This window comes from Cucumis melo, chromosome 5 (assembly GCF_025177605.1).
Source record: "Cucumis melo cultivar AY chromosome 5, USDA_Cmelo_AY_1.0, whole genome shotgun sequence".
Taxonomy (NCBI): domain Eukaryota; kingdom Viridiplantae; phylum Streptophyta; class Magnoliopsida; order Cucurbitales; family Cucurbitaceae; genus Cucumis; species Cucumis melo.
The window spans coordinates 6,531,004-6,544,974 of NC_066861.1; the positions used below are offsets into that span (position 1 = coordinate 6,531,004).

General features: G+C 36.1%; 1 protein-coding gene and 1 long non-coding RNA gene across 3 annotated transcripts; one reads left to right on the forward strand and one right to left on the reverse strand.

Annotated features, from left to right (window-relative positions):
- The first annotated feature begins 1,843 nt into the window (after positions 1–1,843).
- LOC127149530 (uncharacterized) lies at positions 1,844–2,611 on the forward strand. Its single transcript, XR_007821248.1, has 3 exons — positions 1,844–1,996; positions 2,084–2,301; positions 2,446–2,611. It is a non-coding gene; the product is annotated as an uncharacterized LOC127149530 (long non-coding RNA).
- A 1,136-nt stretch (positions 2,612–3,747) lies between these two features.
- LOC127149370 (uncharacterized) lies at positions 3,748–6,168 on the reverse strand. 2 transcript variants are annotated; one of them, XM_051084580.1, is made up of 7 exons: positions 5,543–6,168; positions 5,337–5,450; positions 4,990–5,246; positions 4,684–4,899; positions 4,417–4,608; positions 3,981–4,335; positions 3,748–3,895 (listed from the first exon to the last, which is right to left on the reverse strand). In XM_051084580.1, exons 2-6 carry the CDS (start codon positions 5,443–5,445, stop codon positions 3,988–3,990), a joined length of 1,122 nt encoding a protein of 373 aa, XP_050940537.1. In that variant the 5' UTR covers positions 5,446–5,450; positions 5,543–6,168; the 3' UTR covers positions 3,748–3,895; positions 3,981–3,987. The 2 variants fall into 2 exon arrangements, with proteins under 2 accessions (XP_050940537.1, XP_050940536.1); XM_051084579.1 differs by lacking the exon at positions 5,543–6,168 and having other exon boundaries at positions 5,337–5,519.
- Between the last annotated feature and the right edge of the window lie 7,803 nt (positions 6,169–13,971).

Here is a 13,971-nt window from a genome sequence, read left to right on the forward strand (position 1 = left end):
ACCTCTTAAGCATGAATATGTATTCATTTTTTCGAAAATCAAATCGCAATTGAATCTATGGCCAGTCAAAGTTTGAATTTTCAAAGTCAAAAGTCAACCCTTACAACTTTGACCATTTCCATCATTTCTGAGCTTCTAAATATGAATCCACATTCATATTTTTAATATATAAATCATATTTAAATATAATGTTTTATTTCTAAATTAAAAATTGACCAATATACCATATATATTTGTTGATTTTTCTCTCCTTACCTAATTCAAACTAATCTAACATATTGTTTTAAGTTGATTCCATATGAGCTAGCAGAGGAATATAATGGATTTATAAATCTTGGGCTCCAATAATACGAGATTGACTAGCTAAACTCTTTTAAATCGAGCTAATCAGCATTCGTTAACTAACGGGTCATTCCACTAATTTGTGTCCATATGATATAACCATAATTAGTAAGTTGATCACATACAGTTGAACTTTATATTTCTCAACCAAATTTATTCAATTCAGCTTGAATGATAGAAGATATTAACAAGTTTGAAACTCGTAATGAGGAAGATAATTGTTTCGACTCGACTATCACTCCAATTGCAGAGGATGCTGAAGTAGATGATGATGGTAGTGATCTAGATCAGCCACTTGTTGAGCTATTCGGTGTTCATGATGTCCCTGAAGCTTTCAACTAGATAGATTTGAATGATATGAATATTGGCTTTGATACTAGTCTTGATATAGAAAATTTGAGATCTAATAATTTGATGGTTGGTATGGTATTCAATTCGAAAGAAGAATTGAAAAATTAAGTAAAAAGATACACAATGCGACACCAAGACTTTGAAGTCCTTAAGTGAAAAGGCTGTAAGGTTTAAGAGATATGCCATTGATTACACGTGGAGACTTCGTGCAATCCATAGGAAAAAACATGAAAAATTTAAAATTACACAATACGATTGCCCTCATTCTTGTTTGTATGCAAGATTGAGCTAGAATCGTAATCAGTTGGACTCTATTTTGATTGCAGCCGAGTTAAGTATCATCGTGAGAAAAGATCCATCTATTAGCATTCCAACATTACAGGACATGATCTTGAAAAAGTATGGCTACTTTGTTAGTTATTGGGAAGTATGAGATGGAAGAAGAAAGGTAGTTCAAAAGGTGTACTGCGAATGGAGGGAATCATACAATTTGCTGCCTAAGTGGATGAGCGTATTAGACAAGACAAATCCCGATACATTAATTGTTGAGTGGAGGCTAATTGAAATTGAAAGTGATGATAGACTTGTCATGTTTAATAGTGTTTTTTGTTCATTTGGACCTGCTATTGAGGGGTTTCAACATTGCAGACTTTACTTCAAATTGATAGGACTCATTTGTACGAAAAGTACAAAGGAAAATTATTGGTAGCTACCTTAGTCGATGCAAATTCGCACGTTTATCCACTTGCACACACCATTGTACCAAAGAAAAGCATCGATTTGTGGGGTTGGTTTTTAAGAAATGAATGGGATCATGTGGTACATAGAAGATCTAAAATGTGTCTTATCTCAGATAGACACAAAGACATTTTACCTGTCCTGCAAAACCTCAATAATGGTTGGTAAGATGCACACCATCATTTTTGTTTATGACATGTGGCGAGCAATTTCATTGACAAGTACAAGAACGATGTGCTTAAAGTATGGTGTACCGTGCAAGATTTAAATACTAATTTAAGAAGTTTAATTAATGCATGGATGAACTTCGTGAGGTAAACCTCAGATGTTTACAATGGTTTGCTAATTTAGATGTTAAATAATGGATGCAATCACATGATGGTTGTTATTGTTATGGATGGCTAACTACGAATGTGGCTGAGTGTGTATACATTGTTCTAAAGGGGGCTAGGAAGCTACCAATTACTGCACTCACACAAGCCACATTCTACTGAATAGTTGCTTATTTTGCTGCTCATTGGGTAGAAATAGAACCTGCTCTTGAATCTGGCAAAAGTTTTACAAGGTATGTTCATCTTACATCTAATTATTTAAAACTTCTACCATATGATTACTCAATGTTCAATAACTTTGTTATTGGTCAACATAATAGGTATGCAATAAATAAATTACGTTGCAGGGAAAGACATGCAAATACACACGAAGTTAACATATACGATTATCAGACAGGTTTGTGCGATGTAACATCTAGAGTTAATCCGTTAACACTAAAATGTAGATTGACACACCGAGTGAAGCTAAGTGTACAAACACGCACATGAAACAAGTGGCAAAGTTACGGAATTCCATGTTCCCATGCCATTGCAACATGTAAAGATCTTGGTGTTGACTATTTGTGTTACATAGAACATTATTATAAGCTTTTCACCTACATGTCTTGTTATTCACCCCAATTTGAGCCTATCCCTGACAGACAGTGTTGGCCTGATCCCAACTTTTCATTCATTTATCTAGATGAGACAACAATAAGGAGTGTAGGCAGACCATACCTCATGGATACATAACGAGATGGATGGAGGGACACAACGGTCCCTCGCGTTGCACTGTTTGCAGACAAGGGGGATATAATCGATGAAAATGTCCTAAACGAGGTGGAAATGGGACATAGTTAATGTAGAAATGCCAGGATTAATTATTGTGTTTTGTATTTCACTTCAATGTAACCTCAACGTAATTTCTATATTATTTGAATAACCGCAAATACAAAAAATTAATTTTATTTCTAATCTCTAATGGTTTGTTGTCAAGCTCCCTCCTAGATCAACTACTCTATCCTCAAACATTTAAACATTTTTCAAGCAGAAGTCTTTTACAGTCATAGAAAAAAAAGTTAAGATCCACCCAAAGTAATAAAACGAATTTTTTATAACTTTAATACATTTATAGAAATATTTAACAACAAAAACCCGAAACTTTCCAAAATGCATGAATTATACTTAAGACATATGGATTTCAATTCCATTGAATACTTAATCTTCAATGTTCTCGGACCAGAAATTGGTCTGAGATAGCCCTGAGATCCTTTAAATTTCCTATTTTTACCTTTAGTCTTCGTCGAACTCGTGTCCGAGATTGAGTGAGATCCCTTTAATTTCCTTTCTATTCTTCTAAGCTTGACCAAACTATCACCAACATGGCTCGATATCTCTTTACATTTATATCTTTTCTTAAAATCTTGATCGAATTAGAATTGAGATGGCCCGAGCTCTCTTTACATTTCTCTCTTTTCTTTCAATCTCAACTGGACAATCACCGAGATTGCCTTGGGATCAATCTTTCATCTACAATCTTGCTTAGGATTCAATATGACTACTCGAGACACTACAAGAGACGTGGGTACTCCCGACGCACAAATACGTCGGCGAAAATGCAAAGAACGTCGGGAAAGGATATCCCGACGTACAAAACGACGTCGGGAAGAACGTCGGGGGAAATGCGTCGCGAGAGGCTTTCCCGACGCCGAATTGGTACGGCGTCGGGAAAGGCTTTCCCGACGCCGTGGGATGCGTCGGGAAAGCCGGCGTCGGGAAAACCTTATTCCCGACGCCGTTTATGCCGACGCATCTCACGGCGTCGGGAAAGCCTATTTTCCAACGTTTTTTTCCCGACGTAATGAACGTCGGGAAATATTTTTTATATATTTTTTTAAATATTTTATTTTTACTTTTTTCCTTATAATATTTTGCTCAAACATTCACAATGATGTTCGGATTGCTCAAAAAAATTTGGCGACGTTTTGGATTAAATTAATAAATATACAAACACAAATTAAAAAATGGAATTAAAATTAATAATACGAATAAGTTGACTACAAGAAAATATAGTTTTCAATATACAAAAAACATAAACATAAGACCCAATCTCCCAACGAGGTGCGTATGCGCGTCATTCTACACCTTCGGTCCTAAAAATGGTATAAAAATAACTAAGTTTAATACATAATCATATATTGCAAAAACTTAAGAATAATAGAGACATATACGACGTACCGCAGGGCTAGGGATCATGTGGTGGTCCCTGTTGTGCACGAGTTAGGTCTTCAATCATCTTTTTCATAGCTTCCACTTGTGAAGCTAATGCTTGGTGTTTTCTATCTTGTACTTCAATCCGTTCCAAAGCTTCATGAAGTTTAGCTTGTAATTCAATCTCTTTTTGTGTGGACTGCGAACAAGATGTCGACGAACTGCTTGCACTTGCCGTTCTGCGGGCCTTCGGCTTGGGTCCCCAACCAAGGCCTTTTGAGTAGCCTGGTCGTCGACCCAACACCTGATCGCATATCTCATCCTCAGAGAGTGGCTGACTACCCTCTGGGGTAGGCTGTGATTGGAGTTCCAGCATTTGATTCTGCAACAAATTTAAAAATTATGTTAGGTAACGCGCTAAAATATATAATAAAAGTGGATAATTAATAAGGGTATAACTTACATGCGCATCCTCGGCGGCCTGCGACACGAATGTCCCAGCTCGAACGTGTGTTTCCCGGAACAATTCCACACGATCGACCGGCTGCCCTCTTCTTTCAGCGAGCTCATACTGTCGTTGTAGAAACGACTTCGACCCGCTACTATGATTGTAAGGCTGCTTCTGTCGAGCAGCCTTGTTTGTCCGTGATTGCTCCTGCATTAAAACAATTATATTGTTTATTTCTTATACATATAAAAACTTGTTATCATAATTAATCATGACAAATACCTGGAATGCACGGCTGATATAATGGTCGCAGAGGAAGTGCCAATCCTCATCACGTCCAACCAATGCGTTTGGTGGGTTGGCACGAGCCTCCTCCGGGTCGCTGTACTTTTTGAAATGTTTATGACAGTCGGCCCGGAACTCTTTAAAGGTCGTGAGCATCTGATGCTCAACAAACCTGTTCATTGCTTGATCGTTGAAATCAAGCACAAAGAATCGCTGCACATTACAAACATAACACATTAGATTGGTTAAAGTTAGATATGTTTCAAATGAAATCATATATAAATGTGTAGTGCATTTAATTACCTGGAGGTCGCCCTTGACGACCTCAATGTATTCTCTCCCAACGTCCGTCCACTTAAGACAGCGGACGGGAAATGTCTTTCGCACGCACACGCCTATCGCTTGGCTGAAGCGAACGGCGTGTGGAGAAATAGGCTTCTCCGCTCCAGGGGCGATCGTCATCGGAATGCGCCCATTTATTGCAACGTGGCGCTCTAACTCCAAGAGTCGAGACTGCGCACGTCTCCTAGGAGTCGGGGTCGTTTGTTGAGAAGAAGACCCTGCTCAATAAATAGACAATAAGATATAAAGTTAGGAACCCCTACATGAAATATTTGTAAGTTAAAAATGAATAAAATTCTTAGACTCACCCGTATTGTCGCCCACAGATGACGATCCTCCCGCAATGTTATCTAAATCCTCCTCAAACTGGAGGAACATATCGTCCGTCTCCATAAAACTTGATCGTCGATATGACATAATGACTATGGACATATAAAAAACAAACATTCAATAACCAAATACAAACACATAGCTAGAATCAAAATATATAAACTAGATATAAATATGTGCATACGTGGTTTAATTTGTCACTATAATTCCTCATCGCTTGCATGTGACAAGTGTTCATCCACATCGTCGATGAAGTCGTCAGTGACATGACGCACAACCGGTCTTTCAACGATTGTGGGATCAACGTCATTTCTGCATAGAGTGTCATCCTCGATGTGGTGATCCACTTGGTGGCTTACAACAACTTCTACTATATTAATATGGTCATTCTGAACATCCTCCACTTCTGGCACGTCCCAAATACGCTTATTTTGGATGACTTGCACAACTTTCCAATTGATACCATTTTTTGGATCATCTACATAAAAAACTTGATGTGCTTGAGTTGCAAGAATTACAGGTTCATCCGCGTACCAAAATCGGGATGTGTTGAGAGATTTGTACCCTACTTCAATGTGTGTCGTTCTTTGACTTTTGTTTACGTCCGTGTCATACCACCGACACTTAAATAGCCATACATTTCTTCCCAACGGATATTGTACGTGCAACACTTCGTCCAGAACACCGTAGAAATTATTGTCTCCAGTTCCACTTGCATCGCTTTCACCAATGACCATTATTCCACTATTTTGAGTAGTACGTCGAGAATCAAGTTCAATAGTGTGAAATCTTACACCACCAACGATGCATCCATTATCCTCAACTTAATTGCATTCTGTCTTTATTTTGGACTAAACAAGACTGAGATTTAACTTTTCTGCCTCGAGATTCCTTTTACCTTGTTGCCAACTTCAATCAAAATGCCTGATTGTAAATTTTGGGGTTTTACAATTCTCACCCCCTTGAGAAATTTCGTCCTTGAAATTTGACCATCACTTCTTTACTCAAAACTTATACTACATGCTTCACTTCTCACTTGGAATTCTAATTAGTATTATTTGTTGTAATGTTTAACTACTTCTGATTTTATTTGAATGAGATGGAAGGTGACATTAGTATAAGACCATATGACCATTCCATTCTACACCTCTAGGGGAGCCATCGATCATAGGGCGTATAGTAGATGAGCATATTGATGCTATGCATTGTAGTCATTGGGAGACAATTATCCGGCAACAAAAAGATCCATACCCATATATGTTTTACTATTTACGTGCATATGGATTCTATGAAGTTGCGCGTATTAAATTTGTGCGACTTGATTGACATCTCATCATAACATTGGTAGAGTGATGGCGTCAGGAGACACACATCTTCCATATGTTGCATGGAGAGTGTACGATCACCTTACAAGACATAGCTATCTAGTTCGAGCTTCTCATTAGCGGATGAGCACTTACTAGGTCACTTAACTATAATTGGGCCCAATTGTGTTACGATCTACTAGGAGTAGAGACAAATGACAATGTTCTTAAGGGTGATCGTTTCAGCTTGTCGTGGCTAGCATATTAGTTAGACAATTTTGACCATTGACTTGACGTGTTCAAGTAAAGAGTGCATGCAGACCACACCTCAAGGACAAAGTTTATGTTTGACAATTGCTGATACATTTACGAAGACTCTCACTGCTAAAGTGTTCAAGGGTCATCTAGAAAGTCTAGGTCTGCGAGATATGCACAATAGGTAATCAAAAGCAAGTGGGAGATGTGTAATGGGTATGAGGATGCCCTAGTTTATTGTGTTTGTATATATACGTTTTATGTAATATACTTGTACATTTTACCATTTCCAATAGTGAAGGATTAATTTATTATGTACATCCTACGAGACTAGAGTTTTGGTCTAAGTGGGAGTTTGTTGAGTTTTATGTCCTAAAACTCATAGATAGTAAATATTGTCCATTGACTATTATTATTATAATTTCAATAAGGGTTATTGATTATATTATTAGTTTTGTCTTAATAACCTAAATCCAATAAACTAACATCATAAGCTGATCAGAGTCTTGAACAATATGGAGATCAATGTTTGAGATACAACTTAAAGGGTCTAAAGTATAGGGATAAGATTGGGTACCTTATATTAGTAACACTATGGATATGACTCACTTTGTATTTGATATAAACACAATGATCCAACGCGTATTTGTAGGTGACATGAGAGTAAGAGTATCCTATATAATGAGTTTGTATAAGACCAGACCACGAAATAGTAACCACTAAATGAAGTTTGCATAAGACTAGACCACAAAATAGTAACCACTAAATGTAACTCTGTTAACTTGTTAGGTTTCTATTTCATTAGAATGACCTCAGTAACTTAGTCTTAATTCTGAGTGTAGTATGAACTCTTGTTCTTTGATTTTGTATGGGTGAGAGTGGCCAGATTACCGACTTAATGTGCTTATAATTTTGGGGACAAGACCGAATGACGAGCTGGGCACATAATCACACTAGATGAAATTTACTAATTCCCTACTTTAGGGTAAGTAGATGAGTGTTCCCTTAGATGATGTCTCTGGGACTTGAACAAATGGCACTACCCTCTCTATGGTACGAGAGGGGTTTTTGTTTAGTGGTTTGACCATAAACAGGTTGTTCTTTAGAGAAGCACTAATATTTAAGGACTAGAAGTAACTAAGGGGTAAAGTGGTAATTTGACCCAGTTGGGGTTATGAACACTTGTGAAGGAATAACTTATTGTTATTGGTCTATATCTTTGGACACAAAAATATATCTACAATGAGAAGAGTTTAGCTGTGAGTTTTTAGTGCTGTTAACAAATATTGATTAATGAGGTTAATGAGTTTAGCCAAATAATCTCATATCGTTGTAGCATCTAATCTGTAGGTTCATTAGATCCCATTCCTAGCTCGTAAAGGGTAATGAGATTTATATATATTGGTTGTAATTTAAAATGTTTAAATTTACTTTGGGAATTAATATAATGTATGGTGATATATTATAATATAAAGTTTGTATATTTTAATTAAACTTTATTATATAAATTTAATTTTTAGATATGATTCAAAATTAATTATGAGAAAATAAAAACTTGAATGAGTTTAAATATTAATTTAATGTGAATTAGGTTCATACTAAAACTATATGTTAAAATTCAATGTGTATAAAGAAATTAATAATATAAAGCTACCTAAATAAGCTAAATACAACAAGAGATAAAACGAGATTCGACCACCTCCTACATATTTAATACTTTTTGCTACAAAAAAAATTAAGAATGCCCGCATTGGTAATTCCATCAATTATCCGTCGATAAAAAAAATAAGTTACGAATATTCGGCAAAAAGCATCAGTGTAACCAAGATTATATGACCAATTATTTATTATATTTATAATTTTTTCATAAAAAAATTCTTAGTAAACTTTTAACAAATGAATTACAAAAATTCAAATTTTGTAAAGATGAATAAGTGGGCTTATAGAAGAAAGACGCTATAAATATTTCGAAATAAGCTATAGTCACAAAAAAAGTTGCATTTTTATCAGCATCCGAGAATATCCCGATTCATTCTTGCTCAGGCTGTTAAACACAATGCAATCGTTTTCTACATTGGCCAGCTTCACTCCACCATATAGTCCTTTTCTACATGGCTGTCATTACTCCTTATGTGCACGTAATAGTTAACTCATTGATAGGAAATAGACTAATGATTTAAACACCATTTCACAATCATTGAAATCACATAAAACATGCTTTCAACATAACATAAGCTTTTCATGAAAATCTCTTTGAAACAATAAATACTAAAATCATTATTTTAAATCAATAAATACTTCATAAAGAAAGCTTCAAATCATTTAAATACTTTAAAGAAAACACTCACATTACTTAGCTACTCAAACTTCAAAGGCTTCTCTTCTTCTTCTTCTTCTCGCGTAATCTTCTCGCAGAGACACTTTGACAGTACTTCAACACTTAAACTTTTCTCTTCAAATTCTCAGAATAACCATGACTAATAATTTGGCTGAAGACTCGTATTTATACTAATCCTTAAACAAACTTAATCACCCTTAAGCTCTTGATAAGTTGCCACCTCCTGCTTCTTAGTGGTACACATGTAAGCTTAAGGTTTAGCCTAATCATGATTAACTTAATGTTTACACATGACCCATTTAGGAAATTCCGGAAATTTCTGAGAAGTTTTCTTGTTTCTTCTCGCTAAGAAATTTTTGGATTTCCCAAAGAGTTTGAAGGGATGATTTTAGATGAAGTTAAAATAGGAAAGTAGGTTTGAAAAGTGTCATTATAAGTGTGTCATGGTAGGTGGAAAGAAATAAAATAATGGAAAAATTTGGCAATGCTCACACCTTAGGCGTTTTGGACTAATTAGTGGGTGGCCAAAAGAAGGAAAATAACCTCTAAAGAGGTTAGTAAGTGTTTTGGACATGTCTAGGTGGCTAAGGCTTGTTGCTTGTGCATTAAACGTGAAGAACCTCTAAATGAGTGTCTTTGGGAGAGAAAGGGCGCTGTCACTTAGAGGTTATTTTAAGTCTTGAGAGGTTACACGAGGAGCATGTCACGCGAGAAAGGCTTGGAGGATAGCGATGCGTTGACCTTAGGTGTTTGGGCTTGTCAAGGGATATTGGGTTTTTTGGTTGGACAACCAAGGCTATGTGAGAAGCACTGTAAAGGTTATTTGAGCATTTTGACAAGGCTAGACGTTTTGAACAAGCTATATGGCAAACTTATGGCAATCGGTTAAAAGTTATTCCAGGTGTCTTAAGCTAATCACATTTATTTTTGTAGCCAAATAGAAGGTGGATTAAGGAGATTTAAAGCTGATTAAGCAAGTTAGATGTGTCCATTCATTTTTATGCAAGGCTCTACTATAAACAGGCAACTTCATACAAGGATTTCTCACAATCCACTCGTGCCATTTCTCTTAAATTAAACTCAAAAGTTTATAAATTGTGTCTAATTCATTGAAGAGGTCTGCTATTAAAATTGGAGGTAAGAAGCTTGGCGTTTTGATTAAGAAATGGCGAGAAGGTCCGTTTTAGAAGCAATCTGAGCAAGGTGCACTTTCAGAAGGCTACAAAGCACATTTTTTGGCACTTAAGCCTGAAATTTTGAATAAAGAATTTTAGACGTTTTCCAGAAACTTTGTAGAAGGAAATATTTTCATTTGAGTTCTAGATTTTAAGATATTAAGCTCTAAAGTGAAGTTAAAGTTCTGGTCGAAAAAGGATGTTCTGGACAGTGTTGGTGGTTGGTCGAGGGTGAGTAGTTGCTAGGCGAGATGAGTGTGCATTTTTGGTTGAAAAAGGTTAGTGATGAGCTAATTGGCTTGTTGGACGCACAACCCGCACGTAAAGCAAGCCATGCATAAGCCTGCGCATGGCCTAGCAAGCGCACACGAGAAGGACCACACGAGAAGCAAGGCGCGTGCGACATGCTCCTTTTGCGAGGTTAGCACGTGGTAAGGCCTGCCCAGACCCTGCACGCGTGTGTCAGCCTTGCTGCCTACCCTCTGCGCTCTAGCCATGCCAAGTATGTGTTTTTAGGCTATTTTTGGTGTTTTTGGGAATTTTAAGAGAACTTTTGGTATTTTTATGAGAAAAGAAAATTAAATGGAACTATTTCTCATTATTTAAGGTTAAGAAGAGATCGGGCAAATTTACAGGCCAAGGGTTTGAACTACCACCAATGAGTGATAAAATGAGTTTAAAGTTGATTTCTAAATATGATTTATTATCAAATGTTTAAAGTATACTTTGATGTATGAATATTTGAGTATACAGATTTAGAAAGTGTTCCAAACGCATAAGATTTGAAATATTTGATAAGCATGTATTTCTTAATGATTTTGCTGATGAGATTTACAAGCAAGTATGTTTATGATAAGTTTTCAAAGTATTTAAGTTAAAGAATGATTTTAGAATGTTTTAGACTATACCGTCTGATATATATATAGCAACCCTTCGGGGGATATTGCTTGTGCACAGAGGTACCTTTGATAATGGTAATCAGTAGATATCTAGTATCCTATCATTATGACAAATTAATGAGATGAAGGTTCTACAGATGATTAGTTTCATCTTAAGAGATGAGGGGTTGTATGATCGTCTAGTCTCCATCTCATTCTAGCTATAACGAGTGAGGGCACAATGATGCCTAGATTTTGTCTCGTAATATTATATCATAGGGTGAGGGCTCACCAGAGTGTCTATTATTCCATCCTTGTAACTCATGTAGTATAGCAATTGAAAGGAAGTTTTAAAGGTTTTATGTTATGTTATGTTTCACAATTTATTTATGTAAAAACAAAGTTTAAATTTTATTTATTTCAAAATATGCTTTACAAAATCGTTATTCACTGGGCAATTTAGCTCACCCTTTTCAATTATTTTCCCACTTTCTAGGTAGAGATCGTGATCCACAAACTTGACCGTTGTCTCTAAGTCTACTGTGCAAAGGTTGTAGATAGTTTTGCTGCTAATTTTGAGTACTTAGGTTTACTTTTATGGTGTACGTAAGGCAAGGTGAAGTCCAATTGTCTAGTTTCTATTTGGTTTGAAAATATAGCATGTAACCAATGACATCTAGCCTTGACTTCTTTTGAGTTTACGTAATGAAGTTTGTTTAAGGTATGTTTCTCATGTTATTTCGCTACGTAAGTTTTAAACTACTTAAGTTATTCAGCATTATAAAAGGATTTAGAATCCAAGTCAACTGGTGTTGTTCAGAAGGAGAATGATGTCAGTTGACTTCACGTCGTTTCTCGGGTCGGGAGTAGGTGATCTGGAAGGGGGTGTGACAGTTTAGTATTAGAGCAAGAGTTTAGTCCATGGGAAAAGATGTCTAAAAGTTAAGGAACAGGAAAGTAAATATCTATGTTGAGTTTAATTCGTCTAATGTTGAATGGATGTCAGTATGAGTTTGTTTCCTTGGGTAAGGAAGAGAATTGAGTCTAAGTTACGTAAGTTTGGGAAGAGTAAAAGCTAAGTTTCATGCATTTAAATAGAAGTTATCTATATTATATCTAATGAGTTGATATGTTATAGGAGTCATGGTTTGCACAACTGGCAGATATAGACGACGGGAAGAGGAAAGGAAACGAGACTCTAACTAGGAAGAATCGGAAGGAGAGTCAAGTGCCCCACCTATACAGATAGAGAGAGAAGAAAGAATTTTGGAAAGTTTTTCCCAAAAGATAGTTGAAGCTTTAGGATTTGCATCGAAAGATTCAACAAAGAAATATGGAATAGAACGGTCAAAGGCTTTAGGAGCAATAGTGTTTGAAGGTTCCACAGATCTTTTGGATGCCGAAGCATGGTTAAACTTAGTGGAAAAATGTTTAGAGTGATGGATTGTCTTGAGGAGAGGTAAACCAGACTAGCTTCATTTCTATTACAGAAAGAAGTTGAGAATTAGTGGAAATCCATCGAGGCCCAATGTTTAGAGTGATGGATTGTCTTGAGGAGAGGTAAATCAGACTAGCTTCATTTCTATTACAGAAAGAAGTTGAGAATTAGTGGAAATCCATCGAGGCCCGACGGGGTAATACAGATACTATGGATTGGAAAACTTTTAGGTATATCTTTGAAGAGAAGTATTATCCAAAGACTTATCGTGACAAGAAATGAGAGGAATTTATGAAGTTGGTTCAGGGTTCAATGTTAGTAGCAGAATATGAAAGAATGTTTACTGGGTTATCAAAGTATGTTGGTTCAATGATAGGAACTGAAGAAGAAAGGTGTAAGAAGTTTGAAAATGGCAGTAACAGCAAGAGCGAACTTTTCTCAGTTGATTGATAACTTTATAAGTTGAGCAAAGTCTGAAGGAGAATGACCCTGAGGAGGAGCAAAAGCAATACACATCCTCTACGATAAAACAAAGACATGATCATTTTGTTTTAGGAGTATTAGAGAAGAAAGATTTCAAGACTCGTTCTATTGGACAACTATCACGAGAAATAAGCACAGAGAGTGCCTACTCAAGACAAACACAAAGAAGTTTTAGTCAACCAGTAACGTCTACTACAACAACGAGATCAGGACAAAAATCTGTAGCGAGCACAGATAATAGATCTTTATGTCATTGCTGTGGGAGATTTCACTGAGGTCAATGTTTAGTTGAAGTAGAGATTTGTTATTAGTGTAAGCAACCCAGACATTTTAGAAAGGATTGTCCTTAATTGAAGTTTGAAGGGCAAACATATTCACAAGTTCAATCATAAACTGTTAATCAACCAAGAGTCACCACCACTGGAGAAGGAACAAGTGATGTCAAGCAAAAAGGAGTTGTTGGTAGACCACGGCAATAAGGAAAGATGTATGCTTCAAGTCACTAGGAAGTAGAGGAGACACCAGACTTCATTACTGATAAGTAATTTATTTAAGTTTGTTTATTTAATGTTAGGTAGAATGTTCTGAGCTGAAGTGTTTGAAATTTTGTGGATGAAATTTCTTAAGGGGGAGAGGATTTGTAAACCCCGAACCATAAGAAATTTGGATTTTTCAAAGAGTTTGAAGGGATGATTTTAAATGAAATTAAGATAAGGAAGTAAGTTTAAGAAGTGTCATTATA

Coding starts and splice junctions, on each gene's coding strand:
- LOC127149370 (XM_051084579.1), bottom strand. CDS start 5,475: ATGTTTGTTTTTTATATGTCCATAGTCATTATGTCATATCGACGATCA. Junction 5,247..5,336: donor ATCTGTGGGCGACAATACGG/GTGAGTCTAAGA, acceptor TTTATTGAGCAG/GGTCTTCTTCTCAACAAACG. Junction 4,900..4,989: donor TCGTCAAGGGCGACCTCCAG/GTAATTAAATGC, acceptor TGTAATGTGCAG/CGATTCTTTGTGCTTGATTT.